General features: G+C 30.9%; 7 protein-coding genes across 7 annotated transcripts; 5 read left to right on the plus strand and 2 right to left on the minus strand.

Annotated features, from left to right (window-relative positions):
- Positions 1 to 216: 216 nt before the first annotated feature.
- On the minus strand, positions 217 to 1,737 carry UBX5 (DNA protein crosslink repair co-factor UBX5; the record flags this gene model as incomplete). Its single annotated transcript, XM_064861595.1, has 1 exon — positions 217 to 1,737. One exon carries the CDS (start codon positions 1,735 to 1,737, stop codon positions 217 to 219), a length of 1,521 nt encoding a protein of 506 aa, XP_064716550.1.
- Positions 1,738 to 2,126: 389 nt separating this feature from the next.
- On the plus strand, positions 2,127 to 3,719 carry PEX3 (Pex3p; the record flags this gene model as incomplete). Its single annotated transcript, XM_064861596.1, has 1 exon — positions 2,127 to 3,719. One exon carries the CDS (start codon positions 2,127 to 2,129, stop codon positions 3,717 to 3,719), a length of 1,593 nt encoding a protein of 530 aa, XP_064716551.1.
- Positions 3,720 to 4,305: 586 nt separating this feature from the next.
- SKP1 (SCF ubiquitin ligase subunit SKP1) lies at positions 4,306 to 4,863 on the plus strand (the record flags this gene model as incomplete). Its single annotated transcript, XM_064861597.1, has 1 exon — positions 4,306 to 4,863. The coding sequence occupies one exon, from the start codon at positions 4,306 to 4,308 to the stop codon at positions 4,861 to 4,863; it is 558 nt and encodes a 185-aa protein (XP_064716552.1).
- A 1,451-nt stretch (positions 4,864 to 6,314) lies between these two features.
- YSP2 (Ysp2p) lies at positions 6,315 to 10,904 on the plus strand (the record flags this gene model as incomplete). The annotated part of the gene is made up of 1 exon (XM_064861598.1): positions 6,315 to 10,904. The coding sequence occupies one exon, from the start codon at positions 6,315 to 6,317 to the stop codon at positions 10,902 to 10,904; it is 4,590 nt and encodes a 1,529-aa protein (XP_064716553.1).
- A 628-nt stretch (positions 10,905 to 11,532) lies between these two features.
- On the minus strand, positions 11,533 to 14,643 carry YCG1 (condensin subunit YCG1; the record flags this gene model as incomplete). The annotated part of the gene is made up of 1 exon (XM_064861599.1): positions 11,533 to 14,643. One exon carries the CDS (start codon positions 14,641 to 14,643, stop codon positions 11,533 to 11,535), a length of 3,111 nt encoding a protein of 1,036 aa, XP_064716554.1.
- Positions 14,644 to 16,195: 1,552 nt separating this feature from the next.
- On the plus strand, positions 16,196 to 18,676 carry UTP4 (small subunit rRNA maturation protein UTP4; the record flags this gene model as incomplete). The annotated part of the gene is made up of 1 exon (XM_064861600.1): positions 16,196 to 18,676. One exon carries the CDS (start codon positions 16,196 to 16,198, stop codon positions 18,674 to 18,676), a length of 2,481 nt encoding a protein of 826 aa, XP_064716555.1.
- Positions 18,677 to 19,202: 526 nt separating this feature from the next.
- PEP7 (phosphatidylinositol-3-phosphate binding protein) lies at positions 19,203 to 20,963 on the plus strand (the record flags this gene model as incomplete). Its single annotated transcript, XM_064861601.1, has 1 exon — positions 19,203 to 20,963. One exon carries the CDS (start codon positions 19,203 to 19,205, stop codon positions 20,961 to 20,963), a length of 1,761 nt encoding a protein of 586 aa, XP_064716556.1.
- Positions 20,964 to 21,311: the final 348 nt, after the last annotated feature.

Genomic DNA, 21,311 nt, shown 5'->3' on the forward strand with positions numbered 1-21,311 from the left:
GTGTTGTTTAGAAGTATTTATTCATTTGAATAAACATTATGCATAAACATTATATATATATATCTGTGTGTGTGTATCTATCTATGTGTATCTGTATATTAGTTAGTTAAGGAAGAGAAAACAGGCATGTAGTATTGATATCAATAAGAGTAAAAAAAGTTAGTATAAATATAAAAATAAACAAGGGCAAAAGGAAAAGCACTCCAGATTAGTTTATCACTCGTCATCATTAGTAGCGGTTTCTAATAATAAGGAACTATTTTTTAATCCAGCATCTTCAATGGATTGATCCAACTTTTCTATTAAATTGTTTCTTTGATGATCACTTAAGATGAAATGACAGGATTCATAGCCTGGCATCTCAGATTTAATCACCTCGTATATAGTTCTAACAGTATCTGTTTTAATGTTGAATCTTCTAATAAATCTTTTACCATCACCAGTACGTATTTGTAATCTTGTTGTTATACCAGGTTGGTTTTCTGGTTCCTTGTGTTCTGTTGCTTTTATAGAATCAAACAGATCAGCATTGTGTGCTATACCTATTGTAGAATCTTCATCTGCATCTTTATGTCTATTTTCGTCAGTATCTATATCTTTTATTGACAATTTTCTATTAGAATTGTTATCAATATTCAAGGATTGTCTAATGGCCATATCCATTTGTTGTTCTTCAGTTAATGTAGTTGGATCTAATTCTGGTGTAGGTTCTTTCATTATTGGATTGGATGCTGTTGGGTCTAAGGAATATTCATTCAAGAACTTATTTATTTCATTTAGAAACTGGTCTTCTGTTGGAAGATAAGTATTCCATTGTTTCAATCTTTCACCAGTCATGGGATCCAAAATAGCGATATGGGGCAGTAGGTCCTTATCACGTAAATTATAATAATTTAGATATTGTTGGGCCATCCTCGACTCGAACTGATATTGTAAGAAAATGAATTTTTTTTTAATGATCTTTCTGATCCGTTTTGAAGACCAGACATCTCTATTCAATGCTTGACATTGAAAGATGCCATTATCCTGAATATTGATCATAATCCATTTCATCTTTCCTGGACGTCTACCTTTAGCTCTTGCACCATCTAAGGTCAGTTTAGCCATGATTTCAAAGGGTGGTCTAAATAAACGTGCTAATCGTTCTTCTTTGGAGTAAGTCTTCAATTTTTTGACCAAACGCAGGGATTCTTGAATGTTCCCATCCTCGTCTATTTCCATTACAGGTTCTTCCACATATTCATATTCATCGCTATCATTAGAACTATTCAAGTCACTATCACTATTTGAATTAGAATCAGAGTCAGATTGGTTTGTAATATTATCATTATCATCAGCGCTATTATAATAATCATGATTTTCTAATCTTTGATTGAACACACCAACGGGACGAGACGTATCAAACATATCCCGCACATTGGTTAGCGGTTGGAAAGACCCACCAATACCACCATAGATTAATCCTGTGCTGGGACTTGACTCAGTTAACACTTCTTGGCGAAATTGCATTGGTTCTCTAACGTTCTCCTCATTTTGAAAAGATTCAGCCATAGCGGCATCATTGCTGGTATCTAGTGCCGTTGTTGTTATTGGATTAGTGTTATGAGATGTACCATGTTCAAAATATAGAGATATGGCGGTATTTAAATCGCCATTCCCCATTTCGATAAAACTTTGTGCCAACTGTGAATCCTGGCAATCTGTAATAGCCATAAAATTATCTAGATCTTGTGACATTATCCTTTTAAGGTATGTGTGTGTGTGTTAGAAGTTAGTATAGTGATGCCTTACCAAGATATGAGGATCATCGATTACACTAATAGTAATAACAAATTGCTCTTGCTCTTTAACCTTTTCATACGACTGTCTTAATCATTTGATTAATAAACTTCTTTTCTGCTCTTTCCTCATGTTGTCTTCCTTTTTTATTTTTGTTCTTATGTTTCCTTTTTCTTAGTGACAAGAAAGAAAAAGGAAACGTATCAAACAATCTGTGGAGTATTAAGAAGATTTTGTGTGAATAAATAATAGTTGTATATGTGTATTTGTGTGAGGATGAGTGTATATGTTTGTATAGAAAGAAAGAAGGATGGATAGACAGCAGATAGTAATTGGTGATTGTCTGTATGATGTCAGTTGAGGAAAAAACAATGGGAACATCAACGAATGGTAACTTAAGTGGCAAACGATTCACCAGAAATCAGATATTGAGACTACTAGGGAAGCTTTTCCTTGGGATGGGTTTAATGATGACCACAGGGACGGTTGTTGGCTATTGGATGTTGAAGAGATGGATCATTAAACAAAGAGACCAAATTATTAAGTTGCAAAAAATGCAGAACCAGATTGCTGGCAGGTTTGAACAAACTAAAGAGGATATCTCACATACTGTTAATGAATTGATACCTGTTATGCAATTAGTTTTAGATAAGAATGGAATGAATTTAGATATTTTGTTACAGACTTTAAGAAATAATAATAATAATAATAATAATAATAATAATAATAATAGTAATAGTAATAATAATAGTAATAATAATAGTAATAATAATAGTAATAATAATAATAAGGATACTAATGAGGATAATGATAAGGATAAGAAAAATGGGGATAGTGATGATGGTGTTTTGAATAATAAAAAGAAACTATGGGATGATTTGAAATATAAAAGTTTAATTAAATTGGTCACCATAATTTACATGATTACCAACCTTCAAATTTTGATAACTATTCAATTAAACGTGTTGGCTCGTAGGGATTATTTAGAGAGAGCTATAAATGAGACTATAAGGAATCAGAATGAATCGAGCCTAATATACTTGACACTGAACAATGCATACTCTTGGGTTAAACAGAGAATATGGTACGGATCTAATAATATGGATTCGGGTACAAATACACAGTTGGGTAGGGACAAAATCACATATATTAATGAACAAGGGTATTTATCCATTTCATGGTGGTTAATCAATCGTGGATGGGAAGAATATTATAAATTGATTGAAAATGTTGTAACTATTGAGTTGAATGGATTAGATGTCAAAGACCGGATAACAAAATTAGAGTTTAACTCTATATTAGAAAGAATAAGAGAAAATATAAATTTAAAGATTGGTCCCTTAACCAGAACAACAACTACCACTAATACTAATACTACTATTACTGCTGATAAGAGAAGTAATAATAATGATGTTGCTACTGCTGCTGTTACTACTACTTGTATTGTATTGGAAGATGTCATGTTACCAGATGAATCAATGGAAGCGTATACTTTACAACAACTTTTAGACGATGAGTCCATGGCATTATTATATTCTGAGGACAATGGTGATGATAGTAAGAATAACCGAAAGTTAATAAGTGAATTGTTGAGTGAGACTCGAGGGTATCTAAAGATGAGAGGGGTTCATAAAGTGGTGGAATCAATCACTGAGAGTTTATTCAATATAGTCAAAGAATCCATCGACAAGAAAATAGACAATAAATCTAAGATGACAAAGAAGAAGGGCCAGAATAAGAAGTCAGAACAAGACGGTGTTGATCAATTTACTGAAAGTATGAGCAAATACCCTGTGGCTATGTTTGCATTAGCTGCCAAGGAATGTTGTATGGAACTATTATCGTTACCCAATGACTATCATATTATAATTGATACAATATCACAAACAGGAGATTTGAAGACGTTTGCCAGTTGTGTATATAGTAATTATGAAATATAACATTCCGTATTGTAACATCTTAGTCTCACCCTTTCCCCTCTTCCCTCTTCTCTCTTATCTCCTGTGTATCCTTTTATTCTCCAATTCTAATATCCTAGTACATACATATACGTATATATATATATATACAAACGTATGGTTGTGTATGTGTGTGTATAAGTATATATATTTGTCAATTTGATGTGCATTTGGGGTCTTTTCCTTTATTTTCTTTCTATTTGCTTGTTTCTTTTGTTTTTGTTTTCTAAACAGCTGCTTTTGCAAGAGAAAAAAAGAATGAAAGAAAGGAAAGGAAAGGAAAGGAAAGGAAAATGGGGCAAAGACAATTTTCTGCGTTTCAAAGACAAAGAAACAAGGAACTAGAGACATGTATAGAGTGAGGAAGAGGAAGAGAAAGAGATGTCTTGGTATATTCCCTATGTTTTTTAACTCTTATTATCATTTTTGTATTATTTTCTCTAGAAGAGGAGAGGAAGCGATCTAGTGAAAGATAGAGAAGGAGAGGGATTGTGATTAGGTAAGCTAGATACAAAGATATATCAATAAAGTTTTTTATTTTTATTTTTTTTTTTTTTTACAAATAATCATGAGTGGGATTAAAAATAACCAAACAGTTGTATTAGTAAGTGGTGAAGGTGAAAGGTTTACAGTGGATAGAAAGATTGCAGAAAGATCCATATTATTAAAGAATTATTTGAATGATATGCATGATTCGAATTTTCATAATGATAGTGATGAGGATGAGGATGATGATGATGATGATGATGATGATGATGATGAAATCGTCATGCCTGTACCTAATGTAAGATCATCTGTATTACAAAAGATAATTGAATGGGCAGAGCATCACAAGGAGTCTAATTTTCCAGACGAAGATGATGATGATTCACGTAAATCAGCACCTGTGGATTCCTGGGACAGAGAGTTTTTGAAAGTTGACCAGGAGATGTTATATGAAATCATTCTTGCTGCCAACTATTTGAATATCAAACCACTGTTGGATGCTGGTTGCAAAGTTGTTGCTGAGATGATTAGAGGCAGATCGCCTGAGGAGATCAGACGTACTTTTAATATTGTTAATGATTTTACACCGGAAGAAGAAGCAGCTATTAGACGTGAAAATGAATGGGCAGAAGATCGTTAAACATATATATATATATTTATAAGTTTTATTTTGTTTTTATTTTATTATTATATAATTGGTAAGTATATTATTGTTATGATATTGTACTGTTATTAATACTGTATTTATTGTCAATATATATATATGTGTGTGTACATCGGATATGGTTATGCATCTTAGTAGAGAGTGTGACTGTGTCTAATTGACCTGTTGTTTTTATATCTTCATGTAAAAATATATGTATATACTTTTGTTAAAAATAAGAGTAGCAGAGAAGAGAAAGAAAGAGAAAGATTTCTTTTTATCGGTTTTTTTTTTTTTTTTCTTACAAATTACAAAAATTTCGACAAAAATATTAAAATAAAATTCACAAAAAACCATGCAATACAAGGCAGAGCAAAGCAAAGCAAACTATACAGAACAACAGAAAGACTAGTGTGCTCAAAGACACCAGAACCCATCTGTAAGGAACCTAACTGGAAATCCAGTAGATACGCAATTCCGAGGGTAACACCTGAGTGTCTGGGTGGAGAATTGGTACAGCCATGTGCGCAGTGGCTTGTATAAGGTATTGAATCTGCTTGGAGGATTTCCAGGGAGCGATAATTATATCAGATCTTGTCAAGAGGCCTTTGATTATCGAGAGAGATACCAGGGGTAATCATCTTATTTAAATACATCTTAGTAATGATATTAAGAAATAACTCTTAATATCATACAAGAAAAAGAAAAACAAGAAGAAGAAGTAATAATACAACATCAGGGTTATTAAATAGTAATATATAGAGCTTACGTAAGGGTGTTTATACTTATACTAATTGATATGATTCATCCATCTATATACAACAACTCTTACACCATCTGTCTTTTCATTTTGTTTTGCTTTGTTCTGCCAATGAGATTCGTGCGGAATTGCAGAAGCCGCCAGATATCCGTGACTTAACAGCAATGCCGGTTTGTCGGGTGTCTGGGTGGACAGATTCTGCTATTTTTTGCTTTTTTGTTTTATTAAACAACCGGAGAACCCGAAAAAAGAAAACAGCGACGTCGAAAATAACGGAGATTGTCTTGCAGTGACAGCGTCGGGGAAAGAAGGAAAAAAAAAAATAAAAAAAAAAAAAAAGAAGAGGAGGCTGTTGAGAAATTTGAATAAACAAAACAAAATGGTCCTTTTTTCCAAAAACATTTTGTGTTTGTTTTATTGCTCTTGAAAGTAAATGGACAAGAACTTGCCTTTATTTATTTATTTATTTTTGTGTATGTTCCACCCAGCGCTACTGTATACTAGGTTAGTTACACTAAATTTACCACTAAGTCTCTATCTAAAACATCTATACCTGTCAGTATTTCTTTGACTCTTCGAAAGTAACGATTTATAAAGTTTCCAAGACAAAATAGAACAAAACAAGCAAAAATAACATAACATAACATAACATATCTTTTTTTTTCTTTTCTACTTTCTGATTTATTTAATGGGGTCACATTCATCCAAGGACGATAGCCATAAGACTACTTCTTTAACTAGATCATTAAGTGATGGAGGTATATTAGCAAGGTTTAAATATAAAAGAAATAAAAATAAATATAACAACAACAACAATAAATCAAACTCTATAGATATTAGACAAAAGAGTAAATCATTACAACTCAGCAATTCTACAAATAATCACAATGCCAACAATAAACCACTAGTGTCATCAACTACATCCTCTTCCTCACAACAACCACAAAGTAACTCCAAAACAACAACTTTACCTACTATCAAATTAACTTCACCTTACCAATTGCCTGATATTGAATCTATCAAATCAAGTAGAAGTAGGGATCTCAATGAGCCAAGAAGATCTTTGCAGAATTCAATAGCTGGTATCAAACAACTAAGTCATCACAGTCACAATAACAATAACAATAATAATAACAATCATAGTCATAACCATATATCTCTTTCCCATAGTCACTCACTTAGCACCTCTTCAAATACTCATCTACGTGGCTTCTTCAATATCCCTGTACCAATCGATAATAACAACAATTCAAACAATAATAATAGTAATAATAACAACAATATTAATTATGATGACGATGACGATGATGATCATGACAAGATACCAGTTACTGAAAATATAGATAGCAACACAATAATCACAAATAATACTACTTCAACAAATAATATCCACCCGAATAAATCACCAAATAATCTGACCAATACACCAATCAATAACTCAGACACAGAAGATACAAATAATTCCACCTCTATCATTGGTACCATTCTCTCCTTTGCTCATACTGCTATGGGTCATCACACAAATAATAAAATTAACAACTCAACAAATTCTATTGTACCGTCCATCTCAACTTTAAATCAGTCGATTAATAGTAATCATGTCCATGAAGATATTGATTCTATTCAAAGAGATTCAATTAATAATAACGGTTATGTTCACGATACCTCCACAATCAACAACGTTAACAACTCTGTAATTCATACCCATAAATCAATTTTAAATAATATTTCAAATCCAAAATTAGCCAACCAAGCAGATACCATCAATACCGACAGAACAAAAATTTCAACTACTGCCACAGCCAATAACACTACAAAATCATTACCAAATAGAAGTACTTCATTTTTACGTCATTTAGACTCTTTGTTATCTCCAGGCAATCCATTATTAACAACTAATACAAGCGCATCTTCCTTATCAACTAGAGATATAATTAATAACAATAACAATAACAGTAACAGTAACAAGGCTCATAACACTACCAATAAAAATAACGACAACAGCAATAATAGTGATGCTACTTCTGTTACCAATGAACAAAGCGAATTAACAAGTTTAACAAAAGTTAAATTCGAACCAGTCAATTCTTTGAATAATATCTCTCCAGACCCACCCACAATCACCACTTTAGGTCATGGGAATTTAACATTAGATTTATTTGAAGATAATTCGTCAAATACAAAATTTAATAATTCAGTACATCCTATATTAGGAGATAGTCTAATGATGGAAAATAATCATATTAATACTAATAACAATAATAATATCAACATAGTTAATAATATCAATGGGCAAGGAACAAATAGTAACAATGAGGAAAATAGTTCCTTGACTTTCAAGAATGACACAACAAATCCTTCAAATAAACAATTTTCAGCTGCTAACAGAAACAGTAGTTATGTTGAAGTATCTAAACATAACCCATTGTCAGAATACAATAGAAAAAGATCAAAGACCCTTCCTGCAAAAGATGTACCTAACGTTGAACATATTAAAAGAAATTCAAGGTATTCTACTTTATCTAACGACGAACATTTAGATATCAACAGCAATAACCTTACACCATCAAGTAATATACCTTCTGAAAGAAAATCAAGGAGTATGTCAAGAAATTTCTTGGGCAGAAGATCATTTTCTCCGAATATCGCAAAGGTTATACCAAATATAAACTTAAGGCCATCTATGAATAGAGCAAGAAATAGCACTGAAGTTACAGAGACCAGAAATCTTTCTGCTAGTTTCGATAACATGATAGACCCTGTTGTCAATTTTGATTATAGTAAACCAGCAGAATTGGTCGGTATCGAATACAGTTCAGAAAAGAAGAATGCAGAGTTCCATCATCTATTCAAGGATTCAGGTATATCACCAGATGAAAAATTGATTGTTGATCACAGTTGTGCACTTTCTAGAGACATTTTGTTACAAGGTAGAATATATATCTCAAATCAACATCTTTGTTTCTATTCTAATATTTTAGGTTGGGTCAGTTCAGTAATAATCCCATTCAAGGAAATAGTTCAAATTGAAAAGAAAACTACAGCAGGTATCTTTCCTAACGGGATTGTTATTGATACCTTGCATTCTAAATATATATTTGCGTCTTTTATCTCTAGGGATTCAACTTTTGATTTGATTACTGATGTTTGGAATCAAATCATTTTAGGCAGAAGATACATTAAAATGGCCGAGAGTGACGAAAATTTGAGTAATGTACACAGTGACATAAGTTTAAGTAATTCAAGCGGCAACTCATCATTTGGTGATGTGATGGAGGAGGATAATGACATGGGTGACTACGAAGATGATGATATCAATGATACAGACATGACTTCTAGTGATGAGTTAGATGATGAATCACTATTAGCGGTATCTAAAAGAAATAAGAGCAATACTCTAGTCACAAATGCAACAAATAATTTCCCTGGACCCGCTACTCATGCAGTTACTAAAGCTGATTACAAACCTGTCTCCAATGAAAGATTAGTTAGTGAAGTAGTGATCAATGCTCCTTTGGGTCAAGTAGCACAAATCTTGTATGGTGATGACACCAGTAGACTAGCAGCTATATTAAAGACTCAAGCTAATTTTGATCTCTCTCCAATTCCACCTTTATTGAAAAATAAATCTCGTGAATATTTTTACTATAAACCGTTGCATTTTGGATTTGGCCCAAACAAAACAAAATGTTTAATTGTGGATAAAATCATTAAATATGATCTTGAAGATTATGTTCAAGTGATCCAGGAATCTAAGACACCAGATGTCCCATCTGGAAATTCTTTTACAATTAAAACAAATACAATTTTAACTTGGGATACTAATAATACAACTAAGGTTACTACCTACTTCTTGGCTGAATGGTCTTCAAAGAGTTGGTTGAAAAGTGCCATTGAAAAGGGTGCATATGATGGTGTTTGTAACACTACAAAGATTCAAAATAATGAAATTTCTAAATATGTTAAAGAGGATATGACAAAATCTTCAACCAAAAGAGCATTATCCCAGTCTAAAAAAAGTAAAGAATCTATAGATGAAAATGAGGAATCTGATAATAAGTTAGGCGCATTACCAACGTTAGGACCTCTTACACATGAACCAACTGAACCTGAATATTTGAAAAGTAAAAATGATGTGATCATCAGTGACGATATAATCTTTAATGCCCCTCTAGGTACTATTTTTCAATTATTGTACGGTGACAACACCTCCTATTTAAAACAAATTTTAGAGAAACAAAACGCTTGCGATATCTCTGATATTCCTTCATTTACCAATAAAGAAAGAGAATACAAATATATTAAAAAACTAAATAATGCCATGGGTCCTAAACAAACTAAATGTACAATTACAGAAAAAATTGAGCATATGGATATCAACCATTACATTTGTGTCAGGCAAATAGTTGTTTCTCATGATGTTCCTTCAGGTAATGCATTCAATGTACAGACTCGATTTTTCTTTTATTGGGGTCCTAACAATACAACTAAAATGCTGGTAGTTCTAAATGTTGTATGGACGGGAAAATCCTTTATTAAAAGTGCAATCGAAAAAGGTTCTATAGAAGGTCAAAAATCTAGTACAACTATCATTAAAGAACAGTTGAATTCTATCATATCAAATCTTTCTGAAAAGAAAACTAAAAAGAGATCAAAGACTATCAGAAGTAGAAGTGCTACAACAGTAGAAAAAGGCGAAGAGAACGCCAATCTTGGAGCGATAACAAATTCTACTCAAGAAGAGTTTTCGACAGGAATCGTTAATTATCTTTTCTCTTTATGGAAGAGTTTCGATATTTTTTCTATTAAAGGGATTATTAGTTTGTTATTTGGAATCTTTGTATTTATCATGTTGTTTAGATCAATGTTCTGCTCTAACACTGTACAACATGACTTAAGATTAGTTGGTAAAGGAAGAATACTAATCGATGGCTATGAATATACCTATACTCCGAATTTCAAAACACTGTATCAAGTTTACGAAGATGAAATCAGGAATACTGCTGGATCGAATATGAAAAGCTCAGATAAGAGTACTAGCAATATAATAGTTTCTTCCCAAAAAAGTATATCTAAGTGGTTAGAAGAAAGAGGTTATGGCCCAGAAAAGACACAGTTATCAAGCAAATTAGAAGAAATAGATGATAATCACGACAATGATCATACTAATACCAAAAATAAAAAAGATTACGAGATAAAAAAATTACTAGAATCCATTAAAATCACTGAACTACAATTAAATGAAATGAAAGATACACTAGCCAGCCTCCAGTCATGATTTAGCATAACTACAATAACATATATTAGCTTCATAAATTATTATATAAATATAACACGCTAGAACTATACTGCTAATCTTTTTGATTTATCTTACAGTCAAATTTTTACAAAACATAATCAACCCATAGTAAAAAGCACCAAATATATACATTATGTGATTTTCAGATTATTACTGAAAGGCATAGTTAATATATCTATCATACATAAATATAGATAGTAATACTATTTTTATCTTAGCAACAAACAGACATAAACTTATCTTAATTAAATTTGACATTAACGAACAAAAATACTTGCAGGTTTATAACATTATAATCTATTATTTACCAATCATTTTTTTATAATTCATTTAGGTAAAATAAATTTTTTAGTTAGATGCATCTTCCATTTTTATTGTATAAACAAAGAATTCTATATTAATTCACAATCTTGATTTATATACAATTGAACGTTAATTTATTTCTCAAATATATAATGCAGTTAACTAAATAAAATCATTCAGTTTTATATAGTTCAAATCCCATTCCATATTAATACAACAGTACATACATCTATTTATTAAATCACTTTATAAAAGAATGATTCCAAATACAATACCCTGAAAATGTATATAGATATGAAGTTATTTATTCGCTCATTTCAACATCCAAGTCTTCTTGAGTTCTAGTAAATGCAGATGAACTAGCAGGTGTTACAAAATTAACACTTTTTGAAGGAATAGTTTGCAAAGATTCATTTGATTCAATATTTGAATTCTCCATTTCAGTTCTATTTCTTTTTCTAACATTACTGTCTATATTGGACATATCAGCAGGAAGAGCACCATTATTATCGTTCATAATGTGATCATTGATCTCTTTATCACTGGAATTTTTATTTTCTATTGTCATAGACTCGTCCAATATCTGAGATAATTCTTGATCTGTATATCCAAGTCTATCTTCTTCTTTACTTTCATTGAATTGTAACATTGCCGCTTCTACCTGTGCACTTAAATTACTATTAAATTTAGTAAGACTATTTTTACAAAGATTATCTAAAGTTTCATTCTGTAAAAAATCATTGATTAAACTTTGTACTTGTTTCAATTTTTCAATTGGCTGCTGAGATGTAACATAAAAATTGTTAATATTAGTTAAGATCATTCTCTTTATGTCTTTTTTATCAATTTGCGAAAAGATATGTAGCAGATCTAACAAAAAATCAAGTTGAACTGAACTTTTTGCTGCATCTTCCTCTTTTCTGTTAACCACCTTCCTTGGATCAGTCCAGTGTATTAATTGTTGAATAATAACATTTGGTTTCAACATTACAGTACCCTTAATATTTCTATCAGGCGAAGATTGTAAATCCCCCCACAATATACATAACCTTAATAGAACATCTGCTGCAACTTTTGACATCTTCACTTGATGAATGGGATGAGACAAACAATATACTGGAAGGGAAAATGCAAACACTTGTATTAGTGGTTCATTGGTTGTATTGGCTGGAGAAAAATATGAAAGTACTAATGTTTCAAACAAATCATCATCTGTAAATATATCAGCTAAAAACAATTTACAAAGTCCTTCTGCAGCAACAACTTGGCATTCTGGTAGATCACTGTTTTTCAATACTTTATAGAACATCTTGTGTAAAGAAATGGAGTCTACTTTCCCTTCTCCATTTACAACTTCATTCCCGTAAATTGAAAAAATATCTACAATAGCCTGAAGCGCAATTTTCTTCAACAACTCATCACCTTTAGAAACACACATACCTAAGATATATATATTTTCAATTGCTAATTGAATATCCAATAGACAACATAACCCCAAATTCCTAACACCTAATTCTCGAACTTTTGGTTCACTATTTCTAACAGCCGGTGTGATTAATGTCTCAATCAAAGACATAATCAAAATATTTTGTTCTAATGGTTCATTTGCCAACTCCAACATACATGAAGATCTTGTTAAACATATTACAATTGTTTCTGCACTGGGTTCTCTTTCTTTAACAATACTATTAATGATGGATTTATCGATATCATTTTCTTTGCCATTAACTAAATTGTCAACAGCAGAATGGAATGAATTTAAATCATCTTCATCTTCCTCTTCCTCTTCCTCTTCCTCATTCTCCTCAATAACTTCAGACGACGGTTTTTCAATATTATCACTATAAGATTTCCTTTTTTTGTTCTGCTTATTTTTTTTTTTTTGCAGTTTATTCTTTTCTCTTTCTACTTGCTCTTGTAATTCAATATCTTCGTCTCTTAAATCATTAATTATTTCAATAGCCATAGTAACAAAATCTTTTTCGTTAATAGATAGTTTCTTTAAGACCTTATGACCAATTCTGATAAGGGGCTCTGATAAAGCCTTATATGACAATAAATTTCTAATTACTGATAACATGGAACGCCTACCAATTTCATCACTGAAATCATATTTATCTGCTGTAAATAATAGCTGTTCTATAATGAAATCCAAATGTTTTCTGTCGGCTCGAGATAAAGGAATGGAGGAACTTTCTTGTTGAGCAGGTAGAAATCGTTTATCTGAGTAAAATCGAACGTATTCTGCTAAAACAGCAGCCTCTGGAAAATGCTCATCAATAACTTCAAAATACTCATTCTCCACACAGACTGTGAATAAGCATCGGAAAAGAAACGCAATTTCTACAGTAAATTCTTTCCAAATACCTTCTGGGAATTTTAACCGATTAATAATATCATCTCTTATATTTAGCAGTCTCATAACAGCTGGATATATACTGATTGATTTTATGATATTGAAATGTTCAAGTAATTCAATCAAATCACCATTAAACAAGTTAATCCAATGATACGATATAAGTTTTTCACAAGCATTTCGTACGGAATCATCTCTATCTTCCAGCCCCCACTTAATCAATTGATCTAAAATTTTAAAATCAATTTTTTCGAAACATTGTAAACCCATTGACTTAAGCACTCGAGAATAAACCAATCTTCTATTAACTGAGTTAATATCTCTTGCTCGTTCTAGAATATATGAAAGCGTGTTAGGAGTTTTAATTAAATTTAACATTGCAGCGCGTCTAACATCGGGAGATGGATCATTCTGAATTATATGCATTAGTGAAATAGCTGCAGGTACTTCCTCATCTCCTCCAAAATCTTTGTTTAGATCTTCTGAGATAGTCGTTTCATCTTGGAATTTTGTAAGACAAAACACAGCCTGTGTCCGAATGTGCCCTTCCTTATCATATATTCTTTTATTTAAAGACCAAATAAGCAGATTATAAAGTTCCTCATCAATTTCCCCCAAATTATCCATAATCATGACTAATAATTGCAAAACCCTATATCTGACATTCTTATCTTTACTGTCAATACCTCGTAATATATACCTTATGAAGCCATCTACAAATCTATTAAAAATTTGTTCTCTTTCTGTAAAAGTTTCATGCTGTTTCTCTTTTAAAATAGCTAACTCTTTATCTAAAGATGCAATAAATGCAGCAATCAATTTGACAATTCTATCTCCAACAATTTCATTTTTCTTTAAAGGCAAAATTTTTAGTACAAATTTATTAAACCAGTAATTAAATGATTCTTCAAATCCATTCTGTATAGCTTTATCCTGTATTTTTTTTAAAATTGCAATGTGTTTTCTATGTCCTGCATATGATAATTGAGCTTGTTGAAATACATCTGCTATTGAACGAAATATTTTTTGATTTATGTCATTAGTGTCTGCTATGCTCATTGAGTTCAATAGTAATAATGATTAAAAGAACTTAGCTTTAATGGAACAAAATCAAAAAAAAATAAATAAATAAATAAAAAAAGAACAAAAATTCTGAAACGTTTTATATATTTACAAATAATTATTCTTGTTTTCTTTGAGTTATAATTTATGAAAACTTTGTGCTATACATCTTTGAAATACGACGAGTAAAAGGATTGTTTAAATGTAAACTCTTCAGCATAAGCCATCTTTTGATTGTTTCGATATTTTTTTTAGTGTTTATCTTTTATTTTTTTTTTTTTGATTTTAAGATTTCAGATAGTAAAATAGAAAAAGGGAAAAAAAATTCCTAAAAGAGTAATAAGATAACAACAACAAATGGATATTAGACGGAGATCATTTCTCGATAATATATACACTGATTTATTTTATTATTAGGAATATTGGTAAAGTATCATAAAATCACTTATTAATATCTTTGGTTTATTCATCAAGAAATATGTATGTATATGTGTTTATTATATTTAACTCATCAAACAAATTATAATTAATTATATACTTTATTTACCTGCAAAAGAATAAAACAACAGCGCAGGTTCTTATTATTTGTAACAGTAAAAAATATTTTGTTTTAGAATAATTTTAAAACTCAGACTTTAATACATGATTACGATATTACAAAATGTTTTATGTATATTTATATTTGGTAAAGTTTTTCATTTTCCTTTTCCTTATTTATGAGGCGAAGAAGAATGGGGAGGACTGAGAGGAAGGGAGTTAATAGACGAGGATAATTATATCTTCTTTATTAAACATGCTTTGTACATTTATTTCCCATAACTGAAGAATTAAAATATAAAGTTTGTAATCCTGGATAGAAAAAAAGCAGAATGCATAAATATCCAGTACAAAAAAAGTCACAAGTTAGTTGAAATCTACACTCAACAAGATAAAAAAAAATTTATTATAATTTCTTTATTCTACAATACATAGGTTTCTCCTTGAAAAAAAAAATAATAATTGAAAAAGTTAGTCTTATTATTATCCATTTGATGTACAAAAGATTATTGGCTGAAGATGCTAATTCTTCTTCTTCTTCCACATTAGTTCATATCAGAATACTACAAAAACGCAAATGATTCCCTCTAATGACATCGAAGATAAAAGTTCAAACAAACATGCTTAATAGATGCCACACAATTATTGAAACAAAGAGCTCTTAAACAATATCCTGGATTCGACCTAAGAAATTCAATTTACAGTAATAAATGCAGTAAATATTGAAATATTATTATATAAAATTAACTTCTTAGGTATTTTTTTTTTCTTTTTCTTATTTTTTTTTTTTAATTTTACGTTTCCTTACTGTTCGAGGGAAAATGAAAAAAAAAATTTTCAATGCAATCAAAAAAAAAAAAATAAAAGAGATGAGCTGAGATGCCTAAATAAAGAGAAAAATAAGCAGGAGTTGTACGATTTGTAGAAGAATGTATATACATATATATATACATATATTATACTTACTAGAATAATCCGATAAAATTATATTAAAATTGGTGCAGCTGGATTAATGATATTGTGTGAAAAGGAAAACAAAATAGATAAGATGCCTTCTCAACAGTTAGCTGTTCATAGGGCTAGATTTGTGGATTATACGCCAGGAAATATCACTGCCCTTGCATTTTCTCATCAATCTTCATTGAAGAATAGACTTACTCCCTCTGATTTAAGATTGGCTATTGGTAGATCCAATGGTGATATTGAAATTTGGAATCCAAGAAATAATTGGGTTCAGGAATTCCTTATTCATGGTGGGAAAGGTAGATCTATTGAAGGCCTGTGCTGGAGTAACATCCCTGGCGAACCTTTAAGATTATTCTCTATTGGTGGATCTACAGTGATTACTGAATGGAATTTGGCTACTGGATTACCCCTTAGAAATTATGATTGTAATGCAGGTGTCATATGGTCTATTGCAATTAATAAATCCCAAGATAAACTTGCTGTTGGATGTGATAACGGCACTGTCGTAATTATTGATATCTCTGGTGGGCCAGGTGTCCTCGAACATGACATTATTTTGACTAGACAGGAATCCCGTATCTTAAGTATCACATGGAATGATGACAATTATGTTATTGGTGGTTGTTCTGATGGTAGAATTAGAATCTGGAATGCTTTGAAAAGCAGAAGTAATGATAGCAATAACTATGAAAGAGGCAAACTTTTACACACTATGAAAGTAGATAAAGCTAAACATGAATCTACATTGGTTTGGTCAGTTTTATATTTGCCTTTGAAAAATCAAATTGTATCTGGTGATTCTACTGGTTCAGTCAAATTTTGGGATTTCCAATATGCAACATTATTGCAAAGTTTCAACCCACATAATGCAGATGTTCTATGCTTAACTACAGATGCTACCAATACTAGCTTGTTTAGTGCCGGTGTTGATAGAAAAATTTTCCAATTCTCTTATCATGATTCAAAAAAATGGATCAACAGTTCAAATAGATTATTACATGGGAACGACATTAGATGTATTGCTTCCTATCAGTCCAATGGTGCAGATTTCTTAGTGTCTGGTGGTCTAGAAAAATCATTCGTAATTACCTCTCTATCATCTTTTGCTCATGGAAACTATAGAAAGATGCCATTGATCAATCCATACAATAATAATGTTTTAATTAATCAGTCTCAAAGGTATGTAGTTATGTGGGGGGAGAGTCAAATAATCAAGATCTGGAAAGTAGGTGAAATGAATGATGACACAAATATTGAAAATAATTACAAATTAGTTTGTAAAATGGTACTTAAAGATGAAGAAAACATCACTACGTGTGCTATATCGCCAGATGGTCAAGTACTTGTTGTGGGAAGATATTCAAATACAAAAGTGTTTTTTTTGCAACCAGTTAATGATGGAAGAAAATTGAAAGTAACTAAACTAGATAACGATTTACTGTTAAAAACAGGATCTAAATTAGTTCAGTTTGTTGATAACTCCAAGGTTGTCATTTGTACACCAGATAATACGTTATTTAAATTAGATCTAGAATCAGATAATGATGAAGAAATGGTTGATTTGGAGATATCTGAATTACCAAACACAAAGAGTTCTTTTAAAATACCATATTTGAATAAAATTAATCATCTAGATGTTTGTCAAGATTATGCTATAGTGTCTCGTGGATGTGGTGCTGTAGATGTGATTAGTTTGACTACTGGGCATTATAAATCCTTGATTCGTTTGATGAATTCCATTACAGTTATCAAAATAAATGAAAAGAAGAAAACAGTGATCATAATGACAGCTGATAACCAGATTTACGAATTAAATGTTGATATTGACTCTTTAAATAACAAAACTGATAAGAGATTGGAAGATGAGCTAAGTGATGATGATGGTAATAAAAAGGGTAATTATACCAATGATGACAGTACCAAGAAAGAAGAAGAAGAAGATAATGCAGATAATGATGTAGAAATGGAAGATATAACTGAACAGAGAGGAAGTGTGTTCACACAATGGACTAAAAACAACATCGATAATTTACCAAAGAGAATCCAAATGTTAAAAGAAAAATGTAATGGTATATTTATAGATGAGGAAAATTCAAACTTAGTATGGTTCTGGGGTTCAACGTGGGTTGCAAGATTAGATTTTAGTATTGACTTACCATTGATAAACAAAAAGAAATCGAAGAAACGTAGTCACGAAGGTTTAACCATTACAGATGGAGGCAATTTTATGGACAGTAAACAAACAAATGAAGAGGAAGAGGATGAAGAAGAAGAAGATATAGACATAGAAAATGGACATGATCATTACTCGCATGGCTCTAACAATATATTCCCCTCTTCTATGAGAACTGGTAAAACTGACCAAAATCGTGCTAAATCTGAATCCCAAGTATTTTACTTTAATGATAAATATAAGCCAAATCTTTGTGTTAATTTTATTGGCAAGAATGAACTCATAACCGTAGAAAGACCAATGGTCCTGATTAAAGCCTCCAAAGCATTCGATTTACCAAAGATAGTCTTTTAGATATGGAAATTTCAATTGATGAAGAATGTATATCCAACTAAAACATAAAGTTGGAATAATCTATGGTATATATTTTACATCAAGGAAATGAACTACACACCCATCCTATATATTTATATAGAATTTAACAGTGGCATTATAATATATCATCTGTAACATATTCGGAAGAACATAAGTAACTGATTGTTTAATGATACGTGTAACAGTATACTGTATTTATTAAACTTAAATTGAAAATAATTTTGCCAAGAAGGAATTTTATATATTGAGTTTGCTTTCATTTTCAGCTTTATAATAAGACTTGCTTAATTTCTTTTAGATATACTTTATATATTTTAAAAAAAAAAGGAACTTCAAAATAGAAATTGATAGCGCAATTCAATTTTTTTGATATGATTTAAATAAAATGACAGTTTATTTATAAGCATAATATTACGTTAGAATACTAAGATGGAATCTAAACAAAACGTAATTAGCCCCTCAGAGTAAAGGAGGAGCAGCAAGGAGTGGGTACTTGAATAAAGCGATGGTTGGCAGTGAAACTTCAAGTATATCTGGTGAATTATTAGATTTAGAAGATATAGCATGTCCAATATGTTTAAAGAATTTCACCAATTTGCAAAGTTTGAATACACATCTAGATAACGACCATGGGTTTTCTAATGATTCACTGAAAGAGGAAAGTATATCATTAGTCCCTCCAAAGTCTCAAAGAATCTATTTATCGCCTGTGAAGGATTTGCGATCAACACACTCTAGATCTAATTCTTTCTTATCTAGCATTGATATTAAACAGAGTACTGAAACAAAGCATGTGGAAGCGAATTTAAATAAAACAAGAGATACACAAAAGGTAAAAATTGATAAAAGTCATTGGTCTCCATTCATTAAGGGAGAAAGTCGTTGTAATTATTGTCACAAAAAATTGAGCCCTTCTAGGGGAATTAGTAATTGTAATAAATGTGGGAGATTGTACTGTAAACGACACTGTACAAATAGGATAAAATTAAACCCAGATGCATGTTTTGATCCTGTAAGTGTAAATTCACGTTGGTATATTTGTTGTTATGATTGTTTTACTGCTCGTCCTGGTTATAATGATTATGGAAGTTATATAGATTTAACTGAAAAATTTGTTCAAATACGAACTAAGAGATCTGAAGACTTAAAATTGATAAAATTACAGTTAGAAAATAGGTTAGTTAGATTATTGGATGGACTATTTCTCTTATTTAAGAAACATAAGGTTAATGGGAATTTCATGTCATTAGTAAAATTTAATATAGAAAAAAATAAGTTGGAGCAAAGTATAGTACCATGGCAGACAGACCACTCAGTTCAAAGTTGCTATATTTGTAAAAGGAAATTTAATCTTATAATAAGAAAGCATCACTGTCGTCTATGTGGACACATCGTATGTGATTCTGTAGAAACCAGTTGTTCATACGAACTACCAATTGTCAAACTAAGGAAAAATGCATCTGATTTACCTCTCCATGAATCAATTGATCCATTATTAAACCAACTAGTTGATATTGCAATCAGATTATGTTCTAAATGTTTAAAATTAGTCTATGCTCCACGAAAATTCAAAAGGGATATATCAGAGACTTACAATTCACCAATAATGTCCAAGTATTGTAGTATTGTCAATGTAGCCAATATGATTGAACGTTTACTGCCACAACTTCAAAACTATATTGAGATAAATACACTGAAGAGGACACCAACAGAGTCAATCTCTCCTAATGTGACTGATTTACAAGAAATCACTAAGTTAAGAGACAAATTATTAAAATCATTTAATATGTACAATATTTTGACTAGACAACTAATTCTTTTGCAACCAAGAAATGAAGCCGAGAAACAAATACAAAAATCTATACAGATTAGATCCGCACAATTTGTAAACGAAAAGATGTTGCCACTAAAAAATTTAGAGAATCTAATAAGTCCTAACAATGCATCTATTGATAGAAATTCTAAAAATGTTTCTACATCGAAATTGGAACAGCGTGATATTTTATATGAAATGAAAAAACCATCAAATATCCCAATGATAAAATTGACTCATATGATGAATCAACTGACAGCACAGGAAATAAAGCAGTACCGCGAAGAATTAATGGTTGTAAAAGAACAAATTTTTTTGATCAACTCAATGATTGAGAATAATAAAAAACAGAGAAAGTTTGATGAAATTAAGACGTTAACATATAATTTGAAAGAGTTAGAAGGACGTGTGATTGAATTGGAACAGTTTTTAGGGGACCAAGGATTCAAATGACAAGGTAGTGTAAAATATACTTAAAGTGAGTATTCTAACTGGAAGAGCAGTCAATGTTTATTTAAAGAGAGAGAGCATGAGATGGGTATAGAAAAGGTATTCCTAGCAGTTAAGAGACTTACCTTGTCGGAATTCTTCTCAGTAATAATGATAATAGTATCTAATCTATAACAGATAAAATTTCTCATTCTATTCTCTGATTGGAAGAGGCTCAAAGTGGTAAATCCGTATCTTTCCGTTGCGCTTTAAGATTTAAGTGGAATTTTTCCTTTTCGGCTTATGACATTTTTTTCTACGGATTATTACTTTCTGTAGTAAGATTTAGGCGGAAATGAGTCTACCTATAAG

The sequence above is a fragment of the Arxiozyma heterogenica genome, assembly GCF_036370985.1.
Source record: "Arxiozyma heterogenica strain weizmannii chromosome Unknown scaffold_9, whole genome shotgun sequence".
Taxonomy (NCBI): Eukaryota; Fungi; Ascomycota; class Saccharomycetes; order Saccharomycetales; family Saccharomycetaceae; genus Arxiozyma; species Arxiozyma heterogenica.